At 37.2% G+C, this 22,230-nt stretch overlaps 1 protein-coding gene and 1 long non-coding RNA gene across 4 annotated transcripts in view; one reads left to right on the forward strand and one right to left on the reverse strand.

Moving 5' to 3' along the window:
* Positions 1-750, reverse strand: part of LOC121039741 (uncharacterized) — a 9,485-nt gene extending 8,735 nt beyond the window's left edge. The window contains exon 1 of the long non-coding RNA XR_005794965.1: positions 459-750. This is a non-coding gene — a long non-coding RNA (uncharacterized LOC121039741). The remainder of the gene's footprint in view (positions 1-458) is intronic.
* MSR1 (macrophage scavenger receptor 1) overlaps positions 1-22,230 on the forward strand; it is a 90,746-nt gene that overhangs the window by 32,622 nt on the left and 35,894 nt on the right. For all 3 annotated transcript variants that reach the window (XM_040490091.1, XM_040490089.1, XM_040490090.1), the window contains 3 exons: positions 6,763-6,843; positions 12,609-12,698; positions 21,412-21,465. In XM_040490091.1, the coding sequence (XP_040346025.1) occupies positions 6,763-6,843; positions 12,609-12,698; positions 21,412-21,465 (225 nt within the window). The remainder of the gene's footprint in view (positions 1-6,762; positions 6,844-12,608; positions 12,699-21,411; positions 21,466-22,230) is intronic.

Consider the following 22,230-nt stretch of genomic DNA (forward strand, 5'->3'; position numbering starts at 1 on the left):
GGTAACTTACATGGTAAGTAAGTTACATGGTAACTTACATGGTAAGTGAGTTACATAGTAACCTATATGGTAAGTAAGTTACATAGTAACCTACATGGTAAGTGAGTTACATAGTAACTTACATGGTAAGTGAGTTACATAGTAACTTACATGGTAAGTGAGTTACATAGTAACATACATGGTAAGTGAGTTACATAGTAACTTACATGGTAAGTGAGTTACACAGTAACTTACGAAGTGTAAGTTCCTGAGGAGGAAGTGCTGCATTCATTTCTTACTGTCCATCATGTACACTCCTGCCTTGTCTCTTGAAACGTTGTTCTCTTGGAACGCCACTCCTTCTTGGATCCACTCAAGAACACTATTTTAGGGGTGATTTTTTTTCCCTCCTCTCTTCTCATTTTCCTCCCCCCATCTCTTTATGTCATCATTTGCTTTAGCTTCCTCATAGTACTTACCACTGCGTGAAATTGTTTCATCTGTGCATTTGCTTATTTGTTTAGGATACGTCTTCTCTGATAGCTCGTGAGTTTCATGAGGTTGAGTTTCACCTTTCTTGTCTATCTGTCTGTCTCCAGTACCTGTTAGAGCGCTTTCTGTGCAGTGGGTGAGCAATTATATATGTGCTGAATAAATCAGCAAAACTGTCACTTTCTTCTCCTTAAGTCACACTTTGTAATAGCAGTGTCTTGGGTAAACTTTTCTTACCACTGCTCTACCAGACTATTGAAATAGTCTGCCAATCATTTCCTTCCCCAATCTTTCAGACTGTAATTCTATCTGCATTCTTGGTAAAAAAATGCAGTCTTCCTGAAGAGAAAAAACCCTCGATTATAAGCTTCTCTATCACTTCCTCATTCTATGTTTCTCTCTGCAGCACTCAGGATCTTGTCTAATGTGTTTTTAACCACTTTTCAATACCTGATTTCCTCCCTCTTCCCTTTGTGATACCAAATACTTCAATTGATTCAATTATGATTCTAACATACCAAGTACTTTTTATATCCTGACTCATGCCTTTGCCTTTGCTTGAAATATCTTCTCTTCCCTTTGTATCTGAAAATATCCTATCTTTCATTCAATGCCCATCTAATATCTGAAGACTTCTCTAGTTCCATCAGAGTAATACTTCCTGACATCTACATCTTGTTTAATATTGAACATTAGGTATCCTTTCATAAGAGAAATCTTCACATGATAGTCATACCTAAAAGTATCTCACATTGTCTTCTAGTTCACTGTTGCCGCTTCCTGAAAACAATACATCCCTTAAAACCAGGGACTATTTTTTATATTCTCTACCACATATAAGCATAAAACAAATGTTGAATAAATACCCTTGAAATTATAACCCAAGAAAAATGAATTGTACACGTTAATGAGTGCTTTATCACTGGCTGGTTGTAGGATTTTCCATCTTTGGGTCCCTCCTCTTAATGTCAACACCTGCTATGTAATCATGAAGATAAAAGAGACAAAGATATTTTAACATATTTATCAAGTAATTACAGTCATTAGAGTCTTAAGGACTAAGTGGAATTTCATCATTGAAATCATGAAGTAGAGTTTGGTAGGGAGTGAGACATAGCATGATTTAAAGAATCAAAGTCAGTGAACGTTCAAGGAGAGGAGTTAAGAGAAATAAAACACAATATGGCTCAGTGGTGAGAAGAGAGAATGTGATGTTTATTTGAAATGAGATTTTAGACAAATGTTTCTTGGAGGATCTAAAATCATACATATATTCATACATGTATATATTCATATCAAGGAAGAAGAATAAACAATTGGTAGAATTTAAACTTGGATATTTGTACAACTAGTTACCGTGATTTTAAAGAACTGGTGTGTTTTTCACCATGAGGTAAAAGAAAAATTCATCCCAGAAAAAAAGTAGGAAAACAGAGCCAAAAGTGAAGTCAATTAAACATGGGAGAGTGTAGCCTAGAATGTCAGGAAAGAAGTGGTCTAGTTCTGTTTTTACCCGACTAGCTTTTAAAACCTTGGACAATTTACTCTCTCTGACCTCTCTATACGTATGTTTGACTAAGAAACCTCTAAGTCCTCTTCCAGGTTAAAGATATCTAAGTCAATGAGCATGAAAACTAAAAGAAAAAAAAAAGAGAGAGAGAGAGAGAGGCAGGTTTAAGAACCAATAGCCAAGAAGATTTGGCAGATTTTTATGATGATCTAAACAGAAGGCAAGATTAAGACTGAAGTAGAAAATATATGATCGTAATGAATAGGATATGGAGAAGCATAGCTCTGGAAATTTAGGCAGACATTATTAGTTCTTTGGTATCATCTGAGGATTTTAAATGATATGATATGCCTGGGTTTGCTTTTCCAGTGAACTGTATAATTTTGATCTCTGGTATTTATGGTTACTGAGTATTCTAAATCAGTTCTTTTTTGTGGCTATCTAGAAATCTTAGTGTTCGTTTAAAAAAAAATCATAGGGAGGGAGGTAAGGAATGGATTTTGTATGTGTGTTTTATAGAGGGAATTGTCCATCGCAAATTATCACTGCAGTGTTTATGAATTATCCCTGTAACTCTGGAGTTAGGAGGCATTAAATTTGAAGAAAAATAGTGTGAATTCTTATATGGCTTCTTGAACTAGAGCAAATCAGACATTTTGGGCAATATTAATCTAGTCTTGACATCAGTTAGCAAGGGAGCTGACAGGTAGCATTATGTCCATTTATTGATGCACAGAGGTGGTTATTGATGTGATTATGGAATAGAGTTTTGAGAGACTAATAATTCAGAACAAAGAAGGCAACTGCAAAGAAACTAAGTCTCCTGACTTTAAGTTCTTCATTCTTTTTTCCATAACATGGCGGAATAGATAGCTATATTTCTGTATAGTTGATGGAGATAGTATTTTTTTTAAGCTGGAACTTAAGGAAATATGAAGGTGAAATAGACACAATCCATTCCGACCAGATTAAAAAAAAAAAAAAAAGTCTAGAATAATCCAGCTGCAGGATGATTAGGATGTGAGCTACAGCAGGGATGGAGAGGAGATACCACTTTTGTAAGGTAGCATGAGAGCATTATATTCACAGTGTTCTTAAAAAGTCTACACACACAGCTAAAAGAAAACTGGTATATGATCTGTATACTTCTATCCCACCAAAATATGTAAAAGACACTAAAAATATTTATTGAGATACTTCCCGCATTTCGGTCTAGGCAGTGGAAGAGATATAACAATGTATAAAAATGAAACATAATAAGTGAGATTAATGTTACATGAAGAATAAAATAACAATAAAAATGTAACATCCCACACACCCAGCTAGAATTCTTTAAGGTTTACTTGGTTTTCTTACTCTGGCATTCAGAAACTTGGTATCAGTATTTTATATAAAAATACAGAGAAAGATCTTTGACTCAGAATTATATAAAATAACACAGAGGTGTTTGTTATGATTGGATTAATTCTCCAACATTAGAGCTGTATACAGTTACTCTACACAGTTACCTGCAAAATACGTGTAAGGATTGTGTTTGTGAAAGAGTTCTATTTCCTACTTGCTGAATAAATGGTGAGCACTTCTTTTTTTTCTTTTAAATGTTTATTCTTGAGACAGAGAGAGACAGAGCATGAGCAGGGGAGGGGCAGAGAGAGAGAGAAAGGGAGACACAGAATACAAAGCAGGCTCCAGCTTCTGTGTTTCAAACTCTTGGACCACAAGATCATGACCTGAGCCAGTCATATGCTTAACGAACTGAGCCACCCAGGCGCCCCAAGTGGTGGACACTCGTAATCACAGAGGCTAAGAGCCTAGATATACTCTATGGGTCCCTTGTTTCTTGTCTCACACATTCCCTTTTCCTGAAATGTCTGTGTCTTGCTCTAGAGCTCTAATTACTAAATCAAAATCTTTCCTTGTGCACTTTTTTTTTAAACCACCTTGAGTACTGTGGATTTGCTTCCTTTCAGTTTGCTCAGCAAAATCTGGGCTGCAGATTGAGTCTTTCCATCCTGCTTGCCTTAACTTTGTCACTGTATAGAGATGACTGAACCACAGCTGTGTTCTTGGTGGTGGACGTATAACCCCTGCTGTTGGGAATGTCTGCCTTCTGCATGGAATGGAAGATGTGTACAGATTGATGTAAAACCATGACATTTCTTGTGCAACATCAAAATATGTGTGTCCAACATTAAGCCAAAGCTTAGGAGAATTTGTTTACGTGATTATATGGAAAAAAAAATAGGCAGGCAAACAAAACAAAACAAAAAGTACAGACACAGGAAATAAATATTCTCTCAAGATGATATAATTATGGGGGTGCCTGGGGAGTTCAGTTGGTTGAGCATCTGATTCGATTTTGGCTCAGGTCATGATCTCGTGGTTTGTAGGATCGAGGCCCACATTGGGCTCTGTGCTGACAGCATGGAACCTGCTTGGGATTCTCTCTTTCCCTTCCCTCTGCTCTTGCTCTCTGTCTCTCAAAATAAATAAATTTCTAAATAAAAAAGATGACAGAATTATGAATTATATTTTTTCTAGGCTTTTATATTTCTTATAATAAGTTGCATTGCTTTTGTAACAAAAATGCAATAAAATATTACTGCCCCATGTTGCATATGAAGAGAAAGGGACATTGTGCCATTGAGAAGAACAATGATGTCTTAAAAACCGGGGAAGGAAGGTTCTAAAATCTAAGTTGGACCTTGAAAAATGGAACAGATCAGAAAAAATGGAGAGAAGCAGGGATGGGACTTCAAACAAAACAAAGAAAATGAATAGAATATACTTTTTCATGAGACAGTCTTTATTTATATGGCCCTCCCTTCAAATTCTTCAGGTATTTTATTGCCCACCTGAGTAAAACTTGTCAACAAATGCTCTCTAACCAGTGATGCAAAATATAGTTGTGTATCATCCTTGGGCTGTGTATTTGGCTGAACAACAGCGATTGAAAATGCCTCTTTTAGCTTTTTAAATAATGTTTTTAAATGTTTGTTTATTTATTTTGAGAGAGAGAGAGAGAGAGAGAGAGAGAATCCCATGCAAGCGCCACACTCAGTACAGAGCCTGACATGGGGCTCAATCTCAGAACTGAGACCATGACCTGAGCCGAAATCAAGAGTTGGATGCTTAACCAACCAACTGAACCACTCAGCCACCCCAAAATGCCTCTTTTAAAGGATCTGTATTCATTATTCTATGGTATATCCGAGATTGTTTCTTCCTTTTGGAGTTGAAAGGAAAATTGTAGAGTGTTCTGCATTAAGTGAAGGTGTTAATACTTGTCCTGTGCGGTCCATGTAGAAGAGGGGATACTAGGAGTGTTACCTTAAATTTCCAAAGTGCCATCATTCTAAAGAGGTGATCACTAGGTTTCTGTTTTGCTGGGCATAGAAAATTCAAAGACTACATCACTATTGATCAAATTCAGTATTCAGGGGTCTTTGGGGAAATTGTGAGGCCAGGCAGTCAAACTTTTCCCTGAGACCCCTCCAACTTATTTTGTAGTGTCTATATCTATTTAGTCATTCTACTTGATACAACTCTATTGATCTATTTAGTCATTCTACTTGATACAACTCTAGTTGAACAATACAGGGGTTAGGGGCACTGATCTCCTGTGCACTTGAAAATGAGTGTATAACTTTTGACTCTCCCCAAACTTAACTACTGATAGCCTACCATTGACCAGAGCCTTACCAATAAAAATCAATTGACACATATTTTGTAACTTATATGCATTTTATACTGTATTCTTACAACAAGGCTAGATAAAAGAAATTTTATTAAGAAAATCATAAGAGAAAATATATTTGCAGTACTGTAGTGTATTTGTCCAAAAAAAAGTCTGCATGTGAGAGGACCCATAGTTTAAACCCATGTTGTTCAAGGATCAACTGTGCTTTACTTGAAAAAGTATTCTTTTACTCATTTTCACCTCCCTACCTTTCCCCATGTCTCTCCCACTTACCCAGAATTCTCTTTCACCTCATTCTATCCATTCTTCAAACTACCTTTCAACTCTTACTCTGTCAATAAAGGCTTTTCAACCATTGCCACCTCTGCTGATTTACATCTCTCTAACAAATGTCTGAGTTTGCCATTTTCAACAATATGGGTTTTGGTTGTCTACTATGTGTGGATCACACGTGATTGATAGGTCCTTACTTACACATTTTCCAGATAGCAACTAACTGAATATAATGAAATCTGCCTAGTATGTATAGAGTACTGATGTGGGTTTATGCTGTCATTGACTCAGTGTCTTTCTCTGCTCCTGGGTTCTAAGAACCTCGAAAAGTGGTAGCCACACATAATTATGTAATACATAATTAGGTTGTCTATTTTAGGGCTATCTCCTCCTTATCGGGATAGAACATTGCACTCCTCTGTAGCAGGGCATGCCTCCATTCTGGAAGGTCAGTCTTATTCATGTTATTGCACAACAAAGAAAAGACTTTGAATTTACTTACAGAATTGTCTTTTTTTTTTTTAATTTTTTTTAAGGTTTGTTTATTTTTGAGAGAGAGAGACCATAAGTCGGGGAGGGGCAGAGAGAGGGGAATAGAGGATCTGAAGTGGGCTCTGCACTGACAGCAGTGAGCCCAATGTGGGACTCAGACTCACGGGCCGTGAGATCATGACCTGAGCCAAAGTCCGACGCTTAACCGACTGAGCCACCCAGGCGGCCCTACTTATAGAACTGTCTTGAAACGTGACAGATCCATTTTACCTATGTTTTCAAACTTTGACCAATAATTGTAATTTATTTTTTAAAGGTCCTCCTGGACGCCCAGGTGAAAAAGGAGAGAGGGGTCCTGCTGGAGAAAGTGGTCCACGAGGCATTCCAGGTGCAATGGGTATGGTAATAGTAACCACTTAATCATACACTATAGGGCCAGGTAGTATGTATGTGTGTAGGGGAAAATGGTTATTCGATTTTTCTCCTGTGGAGCATGTGCGTGTGTGTGTGTGTGTGTGTATTAAGGGGGATATTAAGTATTTTCCAGCAGCCTGATCACTATAATGTACGATATGTAACTGCTTTAGGTTTTTGAAAAAAGTTAAATGCTTTAGCCAGAGTTACCATATGGGGTTTTCAAGAAGTCTGGAGAGTGCTGTCCATGTCCTTTATCACACATAGTGTATGGCAGACCTAGCTTTAGGTCACATGAAGAGAATACGAAAATCATCTTCACATTGAATATATTTGCATTATATATATAATGTGTGTGTGTGTGTGCGTGTATATATATACACGCACACACACACATATATATACACATATGTATATATACGTGTGTATATATATGTAAAATGTAATGTATATATGTAAAATATATATTAAATGTATATAAATATAAATAATACATATACTATAGATGTATATATATGTGTGTATGTATATACGTGTGTGTATGCATATGTGTGTGTATATTTATATATATACACACGTATACATATACACACACACATACACATACACACGTATACATATATATGTATATATGTATGTACGTATATATGTATATGTATATATGTATGTATGTATATATGTATATATGTATGTACGTATATGTATGTATGTATATGTGTACATATATACACACATATACATATATATGCACACATATATACACATATGTATATATACATGTGTATATATATATAAAATGTAATGTATATATGTAAAATATATATTAAATGTATATAAATATAAATAGTACATATACTATAGATGTATATATATGTGTGTATGTGTATATATGTGTGTGTGTATGTGTATGTATGTGTGTGTGTATATATATACGTGTATGTATATACACACACACACACACACACATCTCAAAGGAATTTGGATTCCTTGTATAGTCCTTAACTGGAATATATCTGCTTAAAATTAAGAAATCTAAATGTAAGTATTGACTAGAATACAAATGACTTCTACCTTCATTGTCAGCCACTCTCTGTATTTTGCTTCAAGCAAAATAGTTTTAAATTATTTTCCTCTGTTGATGTTGTAATCTTGAGAGCAGTATTTTGAGAGAAGATAATAGAAGACAGAAAAGGAGAAAGAGCATGAACTCTCCTTGCTCTCAAAAACATAGAGGAGACAAGAACAATAGCATGATTGTCATGTTATTCTTCACTAGAAATCAAATACCCACATGCTCTTTGAAAGTGGGGAGTATACCGCTTGGCTTAGTTATATCTAGGATGGGTTGTGCCACCCAAAACATGTCTAAATACCATGTACTTCATCCTATTATTCTGTCTTTTGGTTGTATAAAATGTTCTTCTTTCTGATCAATATATTGACTAGCCCGGGTTACATCAGAAAACTAGTGTTTAAAAATGAAAAACCTGAATATGACACCTCTGACCTTGGCATCATTATACTTAAAAGGCCAATGCATAGTTTACATGAAAAAGGCTTTAAAATTGTTTAAAATCTATTTGTGTATCTATTTATTTTATTACATACGTATACACAACATATACATAATTTTTTCTATTAGGCAGGTTGCTGTTATGCCTTTGAAAATATTGCCAGGTAAGATTCTTTATTCAGAAAAATCTTTCTACTTGACTAGCAATCCAGAGATCTTACCAATGGCGCATTAATGTCATAGCAGGGGAAGTAACCAGTATTCTATCAGCTGTCAGAGCTGCTATTGTCAAAGGTCTGTCAGCTCCTCCATTACAGAGTGCAATTGTCAAAGCTTTATAACTCAACCATGTAAGTTCAGTCTGGGCTACAACTTGCTGTGCAAAACTTCATCTTGGGAGAATCTTTTGCACCTGTTTCTGAACTATGGATGTATGAAATAGAAAAAGGGATTTAAAAGTTTCAGCTTTTGTTAATACCCTGAGCAGATACCATTGCAAAGCTGCTCTGATTCTTTTAGTGAGGGTTTAGTCTGTTGCCGTTGGTACTGCTCTTTTACGCAAATAGGCATTATGTAGTTTCTCATGTAAGAGAGTTAGATTTCATTGTTGGGTTATAAGTTGACTCTGGTAGATTATTAAGTTGCCATTTGGTCTGGTGCACTGCAGCAAAAGTATTCAGGTTACCAGGCATCTCTCTTAATGGATTCTTCCTCGCTTGATTGGTACATTCTGTTTTGTTCGCTGCCAGATTACCTAATTGCTCAATATGGGTACTAGAATCAGGAAGTAAAGAGTATATGATGAACGGTCATGATAATTCTACTTCCTGATTACAGCAAGTTCATTGACATCTCACGAATACGTGCAGTTGAGCTTATTAAACTCCGCTTGACCAACTAACTCAAAGTCCTCTAGATTCACAACCGTGGTCTCTAAACCTGACAAACTTTAATGACTATTCTAGCGGCCTGAATAACCAATTCATTAATATACTGCAGTAGATACTCAGGTACTGGGCTGGGTATTATGTTAAAATGTGCTGTATCTCAAATAACAGAAATTTCAGAGTGGTAGTTCCTTGGAAGCATGCCAGGGAGAATGACCTATGCCTTTTACTCAACAAAATCTTTGCTGAGCACTTTTCCTGTTCCTCGTGTGCTCTACAAGGCCTTGTGGACCCTATACTCAGAGGTTGAGAATTTCTGCCTGCACAAAACTTCCAGTATGATAAGTAATTCTATAAACGATAAATGTCATGGTAGAGGATTCTTGACATCCTCTGAAATCCTTTGGGGGCACTTTCTGGGTTATTCCCCCATGACAATAGTGCTTTAAGGAAAGGACGCTGAATTAGATCCTGAAGTATCCTTTCTGTAGCCATCTACTAGGCTGTTTCTGCCCACTGCGATCAATAACAGGGTAGCCTGACCTGTAGGCATGGGAGCGCTATCTACACGAGACGCCTTGAGAGGGAACCAAAGGGTCCATTGGCCACAAAACATTGATCATTATCCAGTGCTGTTTACTTTTCAGACATAGCTTGAATTTTCTTCCATAAGAATCATGCTTCTGGAAGAGAAAATGAAGTCCATCTAACTGTGGTTATTGAAGGACAAGAACTGCATTTCATTTATCTTTATATCTACCCGTGTCTTTACCCCACCCACCCCTCTTCTTCCAGTCTGTGGCCCAAAAAGCTTTATCCCCCAGGCTGGAACCAGACAGTGCTCCCCAAAATATGCATTTGAGTAAGGAACATTGCTGGCTGCAGACTCTTGCTATAAGTGTAGAAAGCAGGTTTCTTTGGGAGGTAACTAATTATGCCAATGAATCCAAAAATGTCTGCAAATTATGTACATACCATTAAATAAAATTAAATTAGCAGCCTTGACAAAAAGCTGGTGAAAATAATGATTATATTACCAAGAAGAACATCGGGGCACCTGGTTGGCTCATTCGGTTGAGTGTCCTACTCTTGGTTTCGGCTCAAGTCATGATCTCATGGTTCGTGAGATCGAGCCCCACATCAGGCTCTGTGCTGACAATTTGGAGCCTGCTCAGGATTCTCTCTCTGTCCCCCACTTTCTTTCTACCCCTCCCCCACTCACACACACAGATGCACGCATGTTCTGTCTCTCAAAATAAATAAAAATAAAGAAGTATCATTAAATACACAAGTCACATAACTCTATAGGTCATACAGAGTCTGCCTAAATATCTCCCGTAATGGAGGTCTAATGATCAAGTGATTTCTATGAAAATATCACATGGCCTTCATTTATGGATTCATTTGTTCACCCACTGAAAATGTGACATAATTCCTAGTTGAAGAGCTGTATTCTGAGCGTCACCGAAGTGTATTCAGTAAGTCATTATTGGAGAGGTTTTTCCTGATCCCCTTGCTAGGCATCCTCTATTACATTTCTCTCTTTTTTCTAAAATTATCATCTCCAAAATCACCTTCTTTCTTGATTTGTTAACTTTCTTGCTGTATGTCTCCACAGTGGAAGATCTGTTCAGATAAGAACCTGTGTAACTCCAAGAACATATAGGGACTGACATAATATGTGTGCTCAGTGTATCTTTGTTGAATTAATGGAGAAAATTGTACAAATGGGAGTTACCCGTGAGCAGCATTCTATAAAGAGTGGGCAGTGGCCTAAGATTTACAAAAAGAGAGAGAAAGAATTTATAGTCGGTGTTTTTATATGTAAATTTGAGTGACCTTTTAATAACTGTAAGTACAGATACTGACTGTCTTCCTTGGGTAATGAAGAAAGGTATAAGTATTAATCAATTAGCCCATCTTGAGAACTGACGATAATTCTTTTTTAGGATGTATGCTATGAAATCCAGTTAGTAGATACTATAAGGTAGAGTGTGTTTGTGTGTGAGTTTGTGTGTGTATTCGATATATGAAAATAGCAATTTATGTATCATATATTGATATAGTTAGGTATATATAGATGTATACATATACATTTATATATAATGCATATATACAGTATATCTATATTTATGTAAAGTAATGTATATTGAATTATTAAATTGAGATGCCCTGACTTTACTCATATTTCTAAACATAATTTATCATTTTATTGCTTTGGATATCTGCTTAATATACAATGGAAGCAAAGTTTAGGCTGGCATAAATTATATTTCTTAACTATTTAAGAATGTTAAATTTTAACTTAACTTTAAACTTTAACTTAAATGTTGAACTTAACATTTCTTAAAGAATATTTAGCTCAATTTCAGGTATCTATATGAATGTACCTCAAGAAAAGATTTTTTTTTTTTTTTTTACTGAATTAAGTATGGATAAGTCCTGCCTCCTGGAACTTGTAAACTAACAACAATATATTAACAGATTGATATTGGAAAAAGATGTATAATTTTTAAATTTTTCATAGTGTGCTTCCCAAGGAGTTAACTGAAAATTGAATTAATAGAATCTCTGTGAACTGATAATAACATCTAAAATGAGATTTTTACAATAGTTTATTTCAAACTGCTGGACCCCAGGATGAAATAGTTTATTCTACTGGAAAATAACACTTTCATGTGCAGTTTTCATGGTCACTACAGTAATGGTGGGGGGCTATTTTCATTTAATCACATAAAATCCTGGGTTTGTATATTTATATAATATGCACCCATAAATGAATCTTTGTATAGTACACACACACACACAAATGTATATATATCACATATATATGGTCACATTATTGTTTGGGATTACAATAGAATGTGTAAAATCAAGTACATGAAAGAAAGCTTAATATATTCCAGCAGTAGGACCCAATTTTTTAAATATTTTTTTATACTTCTCATTGCTTGAGTTGTGTTTTTTCAGTAACAAATCTTAAGAATTCCGTTTTCACCTTGTACATTTCAAAGTTACCATTTCAGCTACAGGCAGAATCCTGCCATTTGAGGATTCCTGATTGGATTACATAAGCCTTCTGGTTAAAACTCCAAAAATTTTTTTCTTATATGCTTTTTACTTGTGATAACAATATGTTTTTTATTGAGTATCTACATTTACTAAATGCACTAATGTTTCTACCAACTGCTTATATTGTTTATCAATGGCACTCATGAAATGTTATGATCGAATATTATCCCTACCTTTGGAAATTTGCCTATTGTATATTCGTTGATTTTCTTATACTCACAAACCTATATGAAAAATGATTTATTTCCACTGTGTTTTTCTTCGTTAATGACATAGGTCCTCCAGGTCCCAAAGGTGATCGGGGAGCAATTGGTTTTCCTGGAAGCCGAGGATTCCCAGGACCAATGGGGAAGACCGGGAGGACAGGTGTGGTGATCATCTAGATGTTCTTTGTAGATAATATAATATATACATGGAGCAGAGATACTTTCCCATAGTCTTGCATAACAAAAACAATAGCCATCCCAGCATGAACAGCTGATGCACATGTAGTTTGTCTCGTGGTCTGAAACATTTAGAAACTAATTTCTGTCTACCTGAGCAGTTTCTATGTCCCAAAGGAAAAGTCTTAAAAAAAAAAAGACAACAGAGGATTTATAAACTCTACCCAACCGTAAATCACATCAAGAACGGTATCTATCTTAGAAGAGAGTGGAAAGACTCACGAAGAAAAACAAAGTATAAATATACTTTTAACTAAAATGGGCCAAACCCTGGGAAGTTATAGTCAGCAATCCACAGATAGGTCAGAAATCGTAGTCTCTGCAAGATAAACTGGCTGCTATTATATATTAGTTCTTAATAATCTGCATGATTCAGGCTCTTTAAAATTTACATACGTGATGACATTATTTCTACTCCTTATAACAGTAGCCTAAGCTTGAATTGTGAGCTTTACAAGGAAATTTTAGAAGGAGAGAGGTTTATTGTTTCCTAATCTCAAAGAAAATTATGACAAAGGGTCATAATCACCTTATCATTGAGGTGGGTTTTTTTTTTTTTTTTTTAATCCATTTTCTTTTTTGGAGTAGTTTTAGGTTTATAGAAAAACTGCACAGAAAATACAGAGAGTTCCCATAAACCCACATCCAGTTTCCCTATTATTAACCCCTCGCGTCAGTGTGGTGCATTTATTAGAATTGATGAACCAATACTGATACATTATTATTAATTTAAGACCACAGTTTATATTAGAGTTCACTCTTAGTGTTATACATTCTGTGGGTTTTGACAAATATATAAAGACATGTGTCCACCACTGGAGTGTCATACAGAGCAGTTTCACTGCCTTAAAGATCCCCTGGTGTCCTCCTACTCCTCACCACCCCACTCCCTCCCAGCCCTGGCTACCACTAATCTGTTTGCACTCTCCATGGTTTTGCCTTTTCCAGAAGGTCATACAGTTGAAATTATACTGTATGTAATCATTTCAGATTGGCTTATTCCATTTAGCAATATGCATTTAAGCTTCTCCATGTCTTTTTGTGGCCTGAGAGCTCATTTATTTTTAATGCTCAGTATATCCTGATGTATGGATGTATCACAATTCGTTTGTGCGTTCACTTATTTGAAGGACATCGTGGTACTTCCAAGTTTGGGCAGTCATGAATAAGACTGCTGACATGAGTTTGCCTAGAAGTTCGATTGCTGCATCGGATGGTAAACCTGTGTTTAATTCTGTAAGAAACCGCCAGACTGTCTGCCAAAGTGTCTGTGCCGTTTGGCACTCCCACCGCAATGAATGAGAGTTCCTGTTGTTCCACGTCCACACTGGCCTTTGGTGTTGTCAGCGTTTGGATTTTAGCAGTTTTAATAAGTGTGCTGAGGTGTTGTTTTTTGTTAATCTTTATTTATGTAGTTTTGAGAAAGGGAGGGAGGAAGAGAGGGAGGGAGAGAGAGAGATCGATCGATCCAGATCCATCACGAGTGAAGGAGGGGCAGAGAGAAAGGGAAGATCCATCATGAGTGGACGAGGGGCAGAGGGAAACGGAAAGAGAGAACCCTGAGCACACTCCATGCTCAGCATGGAGCCCTGTGCCCATCGATCTCACAACCACCAGATTATGATCTGAGCTGATATCAAGAGTCAGACATTTAACTGAGATGCTCAGGCGCCCCAAGGTGTTTTTGATGGTGTCAGTAGCAATTAAGCTTGGAGAAAAATCAGCTAGCCACCAATAAGCAGCCTTCAATCAGACCCAATTACCTGAACTGAATGGTATATTTATATACCAACCATCTCTAAATCTGTCTAGCTTTGATCAGGCCTTTTTGGCAAAATGGGAAGAAGTGTTCGTTTGTTAATTTGTTTGAAATTATCTACATCCTTCAGGAATTGCTGAATTTACTAAATGAGCAACTTGTGTGCGATAGATAAATATATTTAAAAACTCTGAATTTGACAAAATTGCAAAGCTACTTATAGTTTCTGAGATAATTTAAAATAGTTCCATGAAATGCGAAAACATATTTTATCTGTATTCTAACTTTAAAGCTAAAATGGCATGCTAATCTATCTCATTTATTATCCCTGGCAAAATCATGGTAATAGTTTGTTTGGGACTCTTTCTGGTACAGACTATTTGTAACTTTCTATTTACATTAAATCATAAAGGGTAACTTCATAAATGAGTATCAATATGAGCTCTGAGTAAATCAGAGTTATTAATTTGTCTTTCTGGAAAGTCTACACAAAAAGCGGAAACATGGGAAAAAATATGAATGTTAAGAAGGCCCTATTCTTTTTCACACCCATCTGTTATGTATAATCTTCCTATATGGTCAGGGATGATGTTAGAAATAAACCACAGAAGAGGCCTGTAACTGTAACGTAACTTAGCTGATTTAATGAAAACTAAGCTTCCTTATTTATTGAGTGCCTATATTTCCTTCTACACCATGCTTGGATCTGGGAGTACAAAACTAGCCGGCTCCCCACCCTTGAGTTTTCTTCCAGAAATTTCCTCGCAACGGCTACTCTTCTAAAACTTAGTCAACAAGATCATTCTGTAATGTGTATGTGCACGATCTAATCTTACGTGGTTCATTTGAGAAGAATGAATGTTTGTCACAGTGGTTTGTATTTGAATTTCATGTTGGCACCTAGTTATTCCATGTCTGTTATTTATTTTAACCTCTTGGGAAATACAGGGAAAGCATAGTATGGTAGGTACTTGACAGAAATAGCATAGTGTATCCTTTAAAAAAAAAAAAGAGCACCTCCCCACACATTTAAGCCTCTCTGTGCCTCAGTTTCCTCATCTAAAAACAAGGCTATTAAGAAGACCCATATTTTAGAATTTCTGTAAAAATAAAATGAATTAATAAATGTTTTAAAGTACTTCAAACAGTTTCTATCAGAAAGTAAGCTATATATACAAGCTATATAAACATGTTAGTTATTAGCTGCTGCCTATACAAGCTCTAGTGTGTTTCTTTTTCCCCACTGTCAAGCTCCTACAGTTCAACAAATGCCCTCTAATCGAAGTATTTGAGAGAGCATTCACTGATTCATTCACCCACCCAATCAACATAATTTTATGAGGGTTCACTGTGTGCTGCAGATAAAACATAGCATATCCCCTAAGGAGCAGGAATAAAAAAATGCAGAAGCAATTAGCTATAGTGCAATGTGGTAGGTAATAAACATTCGTGAATTAGGACCAAACACTATGGAAGCACAAAGTAGAGAGTGATTAATTCTGTAGAGCAAGACAGGGTATTACAGAGGAAGCAGTGTTAGTGCTGGCCTAAAAGATGTATAATAGGTTTTATACCTGAAACTACCAGAATATTGTATGTGAAATATACTTAGGTTAAAAAAAAAAAAAAAAAATGGATACAATGTCTTTAGGTCGGAGGTTCTCAAGCTTTACCAGGCATTAGAATCGCCTGTAAGTCCTGTTAAAATGGCTTACTAGGCTCTACCCCAGAGTTTTTGTTTTTGTTTTAAGTTTATTTTGAGAGAGGAAGAGAATGCATGTGGGAGCGGGGGAGGGGCAGAGAGAGAGAGGGAGAGAGAGAATCCCAAGCAGGCTCCACACTGTCAGCACAGAGCCTGACAAGGGGCTCAATCTCTCCAACTGTGAAATCATGACCTGAGCCAAAATCAAGACTCAGATGCTTAACCAGTTGAGGCCACCCAGGCGTCCCTACCCCCCAGAGCTTCTAAATCAACAGTTTGGGGGCTGGGGGCTGGGGGCTGGGCTCCCTTGAAAATTTTTAGTCCTCACAAGTTTCCAGGTGATAGTGATGATGTTGTTTTGGGGAACACACTTTGAGAACCATATATTCAGGTAAAGAAAAGGAGTGGAGAAAGAGAAACTCTGCAAAAATAAAAGCAAGGGCAGAGGTAAGAATTCCTATGACAAAAGATATCCTTAGGATATCACTGCCTTATTTAAAACTCAAATTCAGTAGAAATGTGAACATCATTCCTGGTACTACTTTAGTTATACTGTAGATTAAAACAATGAATAATAGAGTCTCTCCTCCAAAATAATCCAAAGAAGGTAGTAAAACTAGAAATAAAATCCAGTAATTGTCATATTGTAACCAATGACACGGCCTGGACTATCTGAATAATATTTAAAGCACTGACAGATTTAAAAGCAAAAAGCTAGTCGGTTAAGCGTCCGACTCCAGCCAGGTCACGATCTCGCGGTCCGTGAGTTCGAGCCCCGCGTCGGGCTCTGGGCTGATGGCTCAGAGCCTGGAGCCTGTTTCCGATTCTGTGTCTCCCTCTCTCTCTGCCCCTCCCCCGTTCATGCTCTGTCTCTCTCTGTCCCAAAAATAAATAAACGTTAAAAAAATAAATAAATAAATAAACCTTAAAAGCAAAAAGCTTAAGAAGGAGCACCCTGTTGGGGCGCCTGAGTGGCGCGTTAGGTTAAGAGTCTCGCTCTTGATTTCGGCTCAGGTCATGATCTCACAGTTTGTGAGATGGAGCCATGCATTGGGCTCTGCACTGACAGCAAGGAAGCTGCTTGGGATTCTCTCTCTCCCTCTTGCTCTGCCCTCCCCTGCTCGCTTTCTCTCGGTCTCTCTCTCTGCGTGTCTCTCAAAATAAATAGACTTTAAAAAAAAAAAAAAGAGCACCCTATTCATTTTCTCTTCGGCTCTCCTCTTCTTCCCCCCCTTGTGTCCTTCTTCTGCATGAAATAATTACTTGCTGTATATACACTGCAATGCTAGATCCTGGGAAATGAGGGGTCAATAAGACACGGTCCTTAATAGTCCTTAAGAGAAAGGAAAGACTTTATGTTGTCGTGATATCTAACAGATCTGTAGAGTAGAGCAGTTATAATCTGACATATGTATTTCAAAGAGCTTTGAAGATTTAACTGAAATGTAACCTTACCCATCTTCAAAATCTCTGAATGTAACCTCGCCGAATGAACTAGGTTTTAGAGCCTGTAAATAAGGTGCCTCCCTTCGGCTGGAGTCACAGAGCCCATTCAAAGTCCGACTGTAAGGGTGAGTTATGGTCTTTCTTCAGAGTATCTGGAACTCTCGACTGTAAATGATCCATGTATTTATTTGACAGATAATTACTGAACGTTCTCTCTGTGACATTCATGGAAATAGTCACAAATCAGTGAATACATGGGTTTGGAGTTCAGAGGAGAGGCTAGAAGTAGACACACTTGTAGCTATGATTATATAAAAGTTTATTGGAATCTTTGGTTTTAATACTCTTTCATGGGCAGATGGTGAGAGGAGAAGGGGCCGAGGATGAAGCCTTAACCAGCGAGGTACAGGATCCGCAGTAAAAGCCAAGCCGTAGATTGAGCAGAAGCAGCCAGGGTGATTAAGAAAAGCTGGGGGATGTGGTGAGAAAAAGCCAAAGGCAAGAGCGAGTTTCACAAGGTGGTCGAGTAAGATGAGCTCTAGAGAAGTCCCTTTGCTGTTGTTGCTGTTGTTGTAAGGATGTCACCTTTATTGAGAGCAGTTTCCGTGGGGTGAGTGGAAACCAGATCGGGGGATGCTCAGAGATGTGCAGGATCCAGGATCAGCTGGAACGTGGAGGTAGAGTGAGCTCTTGAACAGTCTTGACTCTCAGAGAACAGATCAGGTTTTTCTGTGTTGTGGTTTTCATTTGTTTTTCTTTGAAAGAGATTTGAATACCACGTAGATGCAGATGGCAGGATAAAATAAGGGAGGGGTTGAGGAGACCCAGGAAGGAGGGGGGAGGTTAATGAGAAGGTCAAAGGTGAAGCCTTCAGGAAACAGGAAGCAGTCTTCGGCTTAGGGCAGAGGATGGTCTCATCTAAAATTGAAATACCTGAAGACCTGGGCTCATAGGGCATGTGTGGCAAAATAAGTAACCTAGTGTTCCAGCCCATAGCAGGGGCACTAAAAATACTTGAAATCATAATGTGATTGAAAATACCCCCTCCTCTACATAAAGTTAGAATGTCAATATATTACATACTATTTATTTCTTGTTTTTTAATGGCTTTCAGAAATATAAACTCCTTATTTTTGATTGAAGAGTGCCACTTATGGAGGGAGATTACCTTCAGGTTTTGACAATTCTTGGGCTCCGTTTTAGCCAAAGGTATCCTTGTAAAGGAGGGATGCACTCGTGTTCTCTAGCAAGGATGTTTCTGATGTGTTTACCTGTGAGAAAAAAATCTCCAAGTAACTTCGTCTGTGAGGAGATCTTTGAGTCATGCTAGAGTAACCTAAAACATTTGTGTTTACTTATAAGAAGGCAAAAAAAAAGTTTTGTTTCATTTTATCATTTTTAAAAAGTGGTATGAAATAAAAAAGCAAAATTAAAAAAAACCTGATTTTTGATTTATCATAAGATCGAGAGCTAACAGGATTTAAGTGGGTCGTTCCCTCAGGGCTCTGGCTCGAGCATTTCTATTTTTAAACTCTCCAAAACAAATTGTAATATAAAAAGACTCCCAAGAAGAGTGTACAGCTCTTTCTTTTTTCTAAATAAAGCAAAAATGATCAAATTAAGCTTGTTTATTACATTACCTTCTCTGGAAAGAATTAGAACTGATCATTACACCCTTTTAAGTACCCCTGTCCCAATTTTTGTTTAATATCTTAGACTTTTCCTCTTGGGGACATGGAGATACAATATCTCATAAAAGTATATCATCGAAAAAATTGGAAAGGAGTTGAGTACTTTGATAAATTAATGATTTTTGAAAGTTTCACATTACCTGAAATGACTGAATCACAATTAAAAAGTGAATATAATTATGTACAGTGTAATCATGTATGGAAAATGGTTAGAGACAATCTATTCATACTCTAAAAAGGAATGGTTGGCATTTCATGAAACCTTCACAGTGAAATTTTAATTGGAAGCAGCTTATAATTTTTAAGTGTTAAATCTCAATTCTCATGTTACTTATCAATGTAATGTTATATTTTTAAATCTGATAAATTGGGGCTCAAAAAGACTTTAAATGACGAATAAGAACAAATGTTCAAAAACAAAGGTGAATACAAAGTAAACTAAATGAGGGAAACAAAACAATAAAAAACCCAAATAAATATTAAAACTTTAAAATTAAAAATAACTGTATCATATTCTCTCTCTCCTTCCCTCTCTCAAAATAAATAAATAAATAAGCATTAAAAAAATGGTGCCATAAAACGTGAAGTGAGATGAAAAAGTCCTTTCTCGTTCACTGAGAATAAAACCACAGTGGGACCATTCTAGCTAAGCTTTGGGAGATGTTGTGAAACGGTAAGAGCTACCTTCTGTTAATTTATTCATCTCTTATGGGCAAGAGGCTTTATAAACATCGTTGCTGATTTTCAAGGTAACTCTTCAATGGAAGGTGTTATTTTTTTCATTTGATGGAAGAATAAACTTTTAGTTCAGAAAGATTTGAGGGACGCCTGGCTGGCTCAGGCAGTTAAGCATCTGACTTTGGCTCAGGTCATGATCTCACGGTCTGTGAGTTCGAGCCCCGAGTGGGGCTCTGTGCTGACAGCTCGGAGCCTGGAGCCTGCTTTGGATTCTGTGTCTCCCACTCTCTGCCCCTCCCCTGCTTGTACTCTGTGCTTGGTTGCTCACACTTGTGCTCGCTCACACACGGTCGGTCTCCCTCCCTCCCTCCCTCCTTCCCTCCCTCCCTCCCTCTCAAAAATAAATAAACATTTAAAAAATGAAATAAAGGTGGAGCTGTGGTTGAATAGCAACCTTTAGCAAAGATTTTAACAATGTTTCCGATACCTGTTTAAATCCTGACCCTCCTATAAAATGCTAGCCTTTTACCACACCCCTATGTAAATAGATAAGGTTTCTCAAAGCCAAAGTAAGTAGGCTTCGAGGTTTAGATGCCCCTCAGACCTTCTTACCTTCCCTCAGAAGGAGGCGATCAGGATCTTAGCACTCTCAGAAATTCATTCCCAGATGTTTGGGATTTTCCCCTCTTAAATAGAAAAACAGATGAAGTATAATGGAAAATACAGAAATCAAGGTTTAAGATGGGATAAAAGACACAAGACATCCTGGGGGGAGAGAGAAAGGCAAAAATCAAAGAGGGAAATCAAAAACAGAAGATGAATAAGCACAAATTGTGCTTATACGTTAGTTTTGCCTGCTTTAGGAAAATCGGATGTTTAATGCCCTTGTAGATAATTTGAGATTATGTAACGGACCTAATAGACTTTTAAAATGATGGCCATCATTGGAGTGCCTGGATGGCTCGGTTGGTTAAGAGACAGACTCTTGGTTTCAGCTCAGGTCATAATCTCAGGGTTTGTGAGTTCAGGCTCGAGTTGGGCTGCTTGGGATTCTCTTCTCATTTCCTCTCTCTCTCTCTGCCCCTCCCCTCCTTGCACTTTCTCTCTCTCTCTCTCTCTCTCTCTCTCTCAAAATAAATGAATAAACATTAAATTTTTTAATAAAATAAAATGATATCCATTGTTATTACCATCAACATTATTGTATTTGAGCATCTGTAGGTTGTTTTAAGTTGAGATTCCAGGTTACTTTGTGATGCTCTGTCTCCATTTAAAGCAATTAATTTTTGTCTCCATTTACAGCAATTAATTTTTTAATTGGTTACAAATAAAATTGGTGCTTTTTTTGTTTGTTTCCAAGGAAATCCTGGACCCAAAGGCCAGAAGGGGGAAAAAGGGAGCGGAAGCATGCTAAGTAAGTTTATGGTTCATTGTTTTTATGTGTGCCTTGTAATAAATAAGCTTGTGATGATAGTGGTCTGGGCTCGAGGCAAATATTGGGAACTTCAGTATTGAGCCGTAGAGATTCTTTGCAAGCCAGCCACAGTGTTCTACAAATAAAGCTTGCTAATTGGAGTAAAACAAATAGATTAAATTATACAACTCTAAGTTTCATTACCCATTACCCATTTGTATTTTGTTTTCTTGAGGAGCACAGTTTTCTAAAAGTTCCACATAGAAAGCTGTTCACTTTTCAAGCCACTTTCAATCTGCTGAAGGAAAACCAAGTTTATGAATAGAAACAATTATAGCCTCCTTGCCTACTGAGTAAACTTACTGAAAGGCTACCTATAGGAATTTGGACAATCTGACAACCCTGACCCATCAATTCCCTGAAGGCTGGGGTTTTTGTGTTTTGTTTTGCATCGCTAAAAACTTGACAGGTTGCGTTCTACATCACAGCCTCAACAGAACAGATTTCACACTGGGATCCCTTTTGATAGGATTGTTAGAGGAGATGTCTTCAACATACCAGGCTGTAAGTCAGTTGAGTGTCTGGGCTGCGTCCACACGGATCCAGTGAAAGGATTATGAAAAGGGATTGAGGGACCCTCCCCTGCATCCCCAGTAGGACCTGTGTGTGCTGTGACTCTGGGAGTAGCCGCTCCGAGCGCACACACACACATAATCTCTACCCAACCAGGGTCTGTTTTAGGTAGATTATGGCTAATCCTTTAAT

The sequence above is a fragment of the Herpailurus yagouaroundi genome, unplaced genomic scaffold (genome assembly GCF_014898765.1).
Source record: "Herpailurus yagouaroundi ecotype Mexico unplaced genomic scaffold, PumYag 181, whole genome shotgun sequence".
Taxonomy (NCBI): domain Eukaryota; kingdom Metazoa; phylum Chordata; class Mammalia; order Carnivora; family Felidae; genus Herpailurus; species Herpailurus yagouaroundi.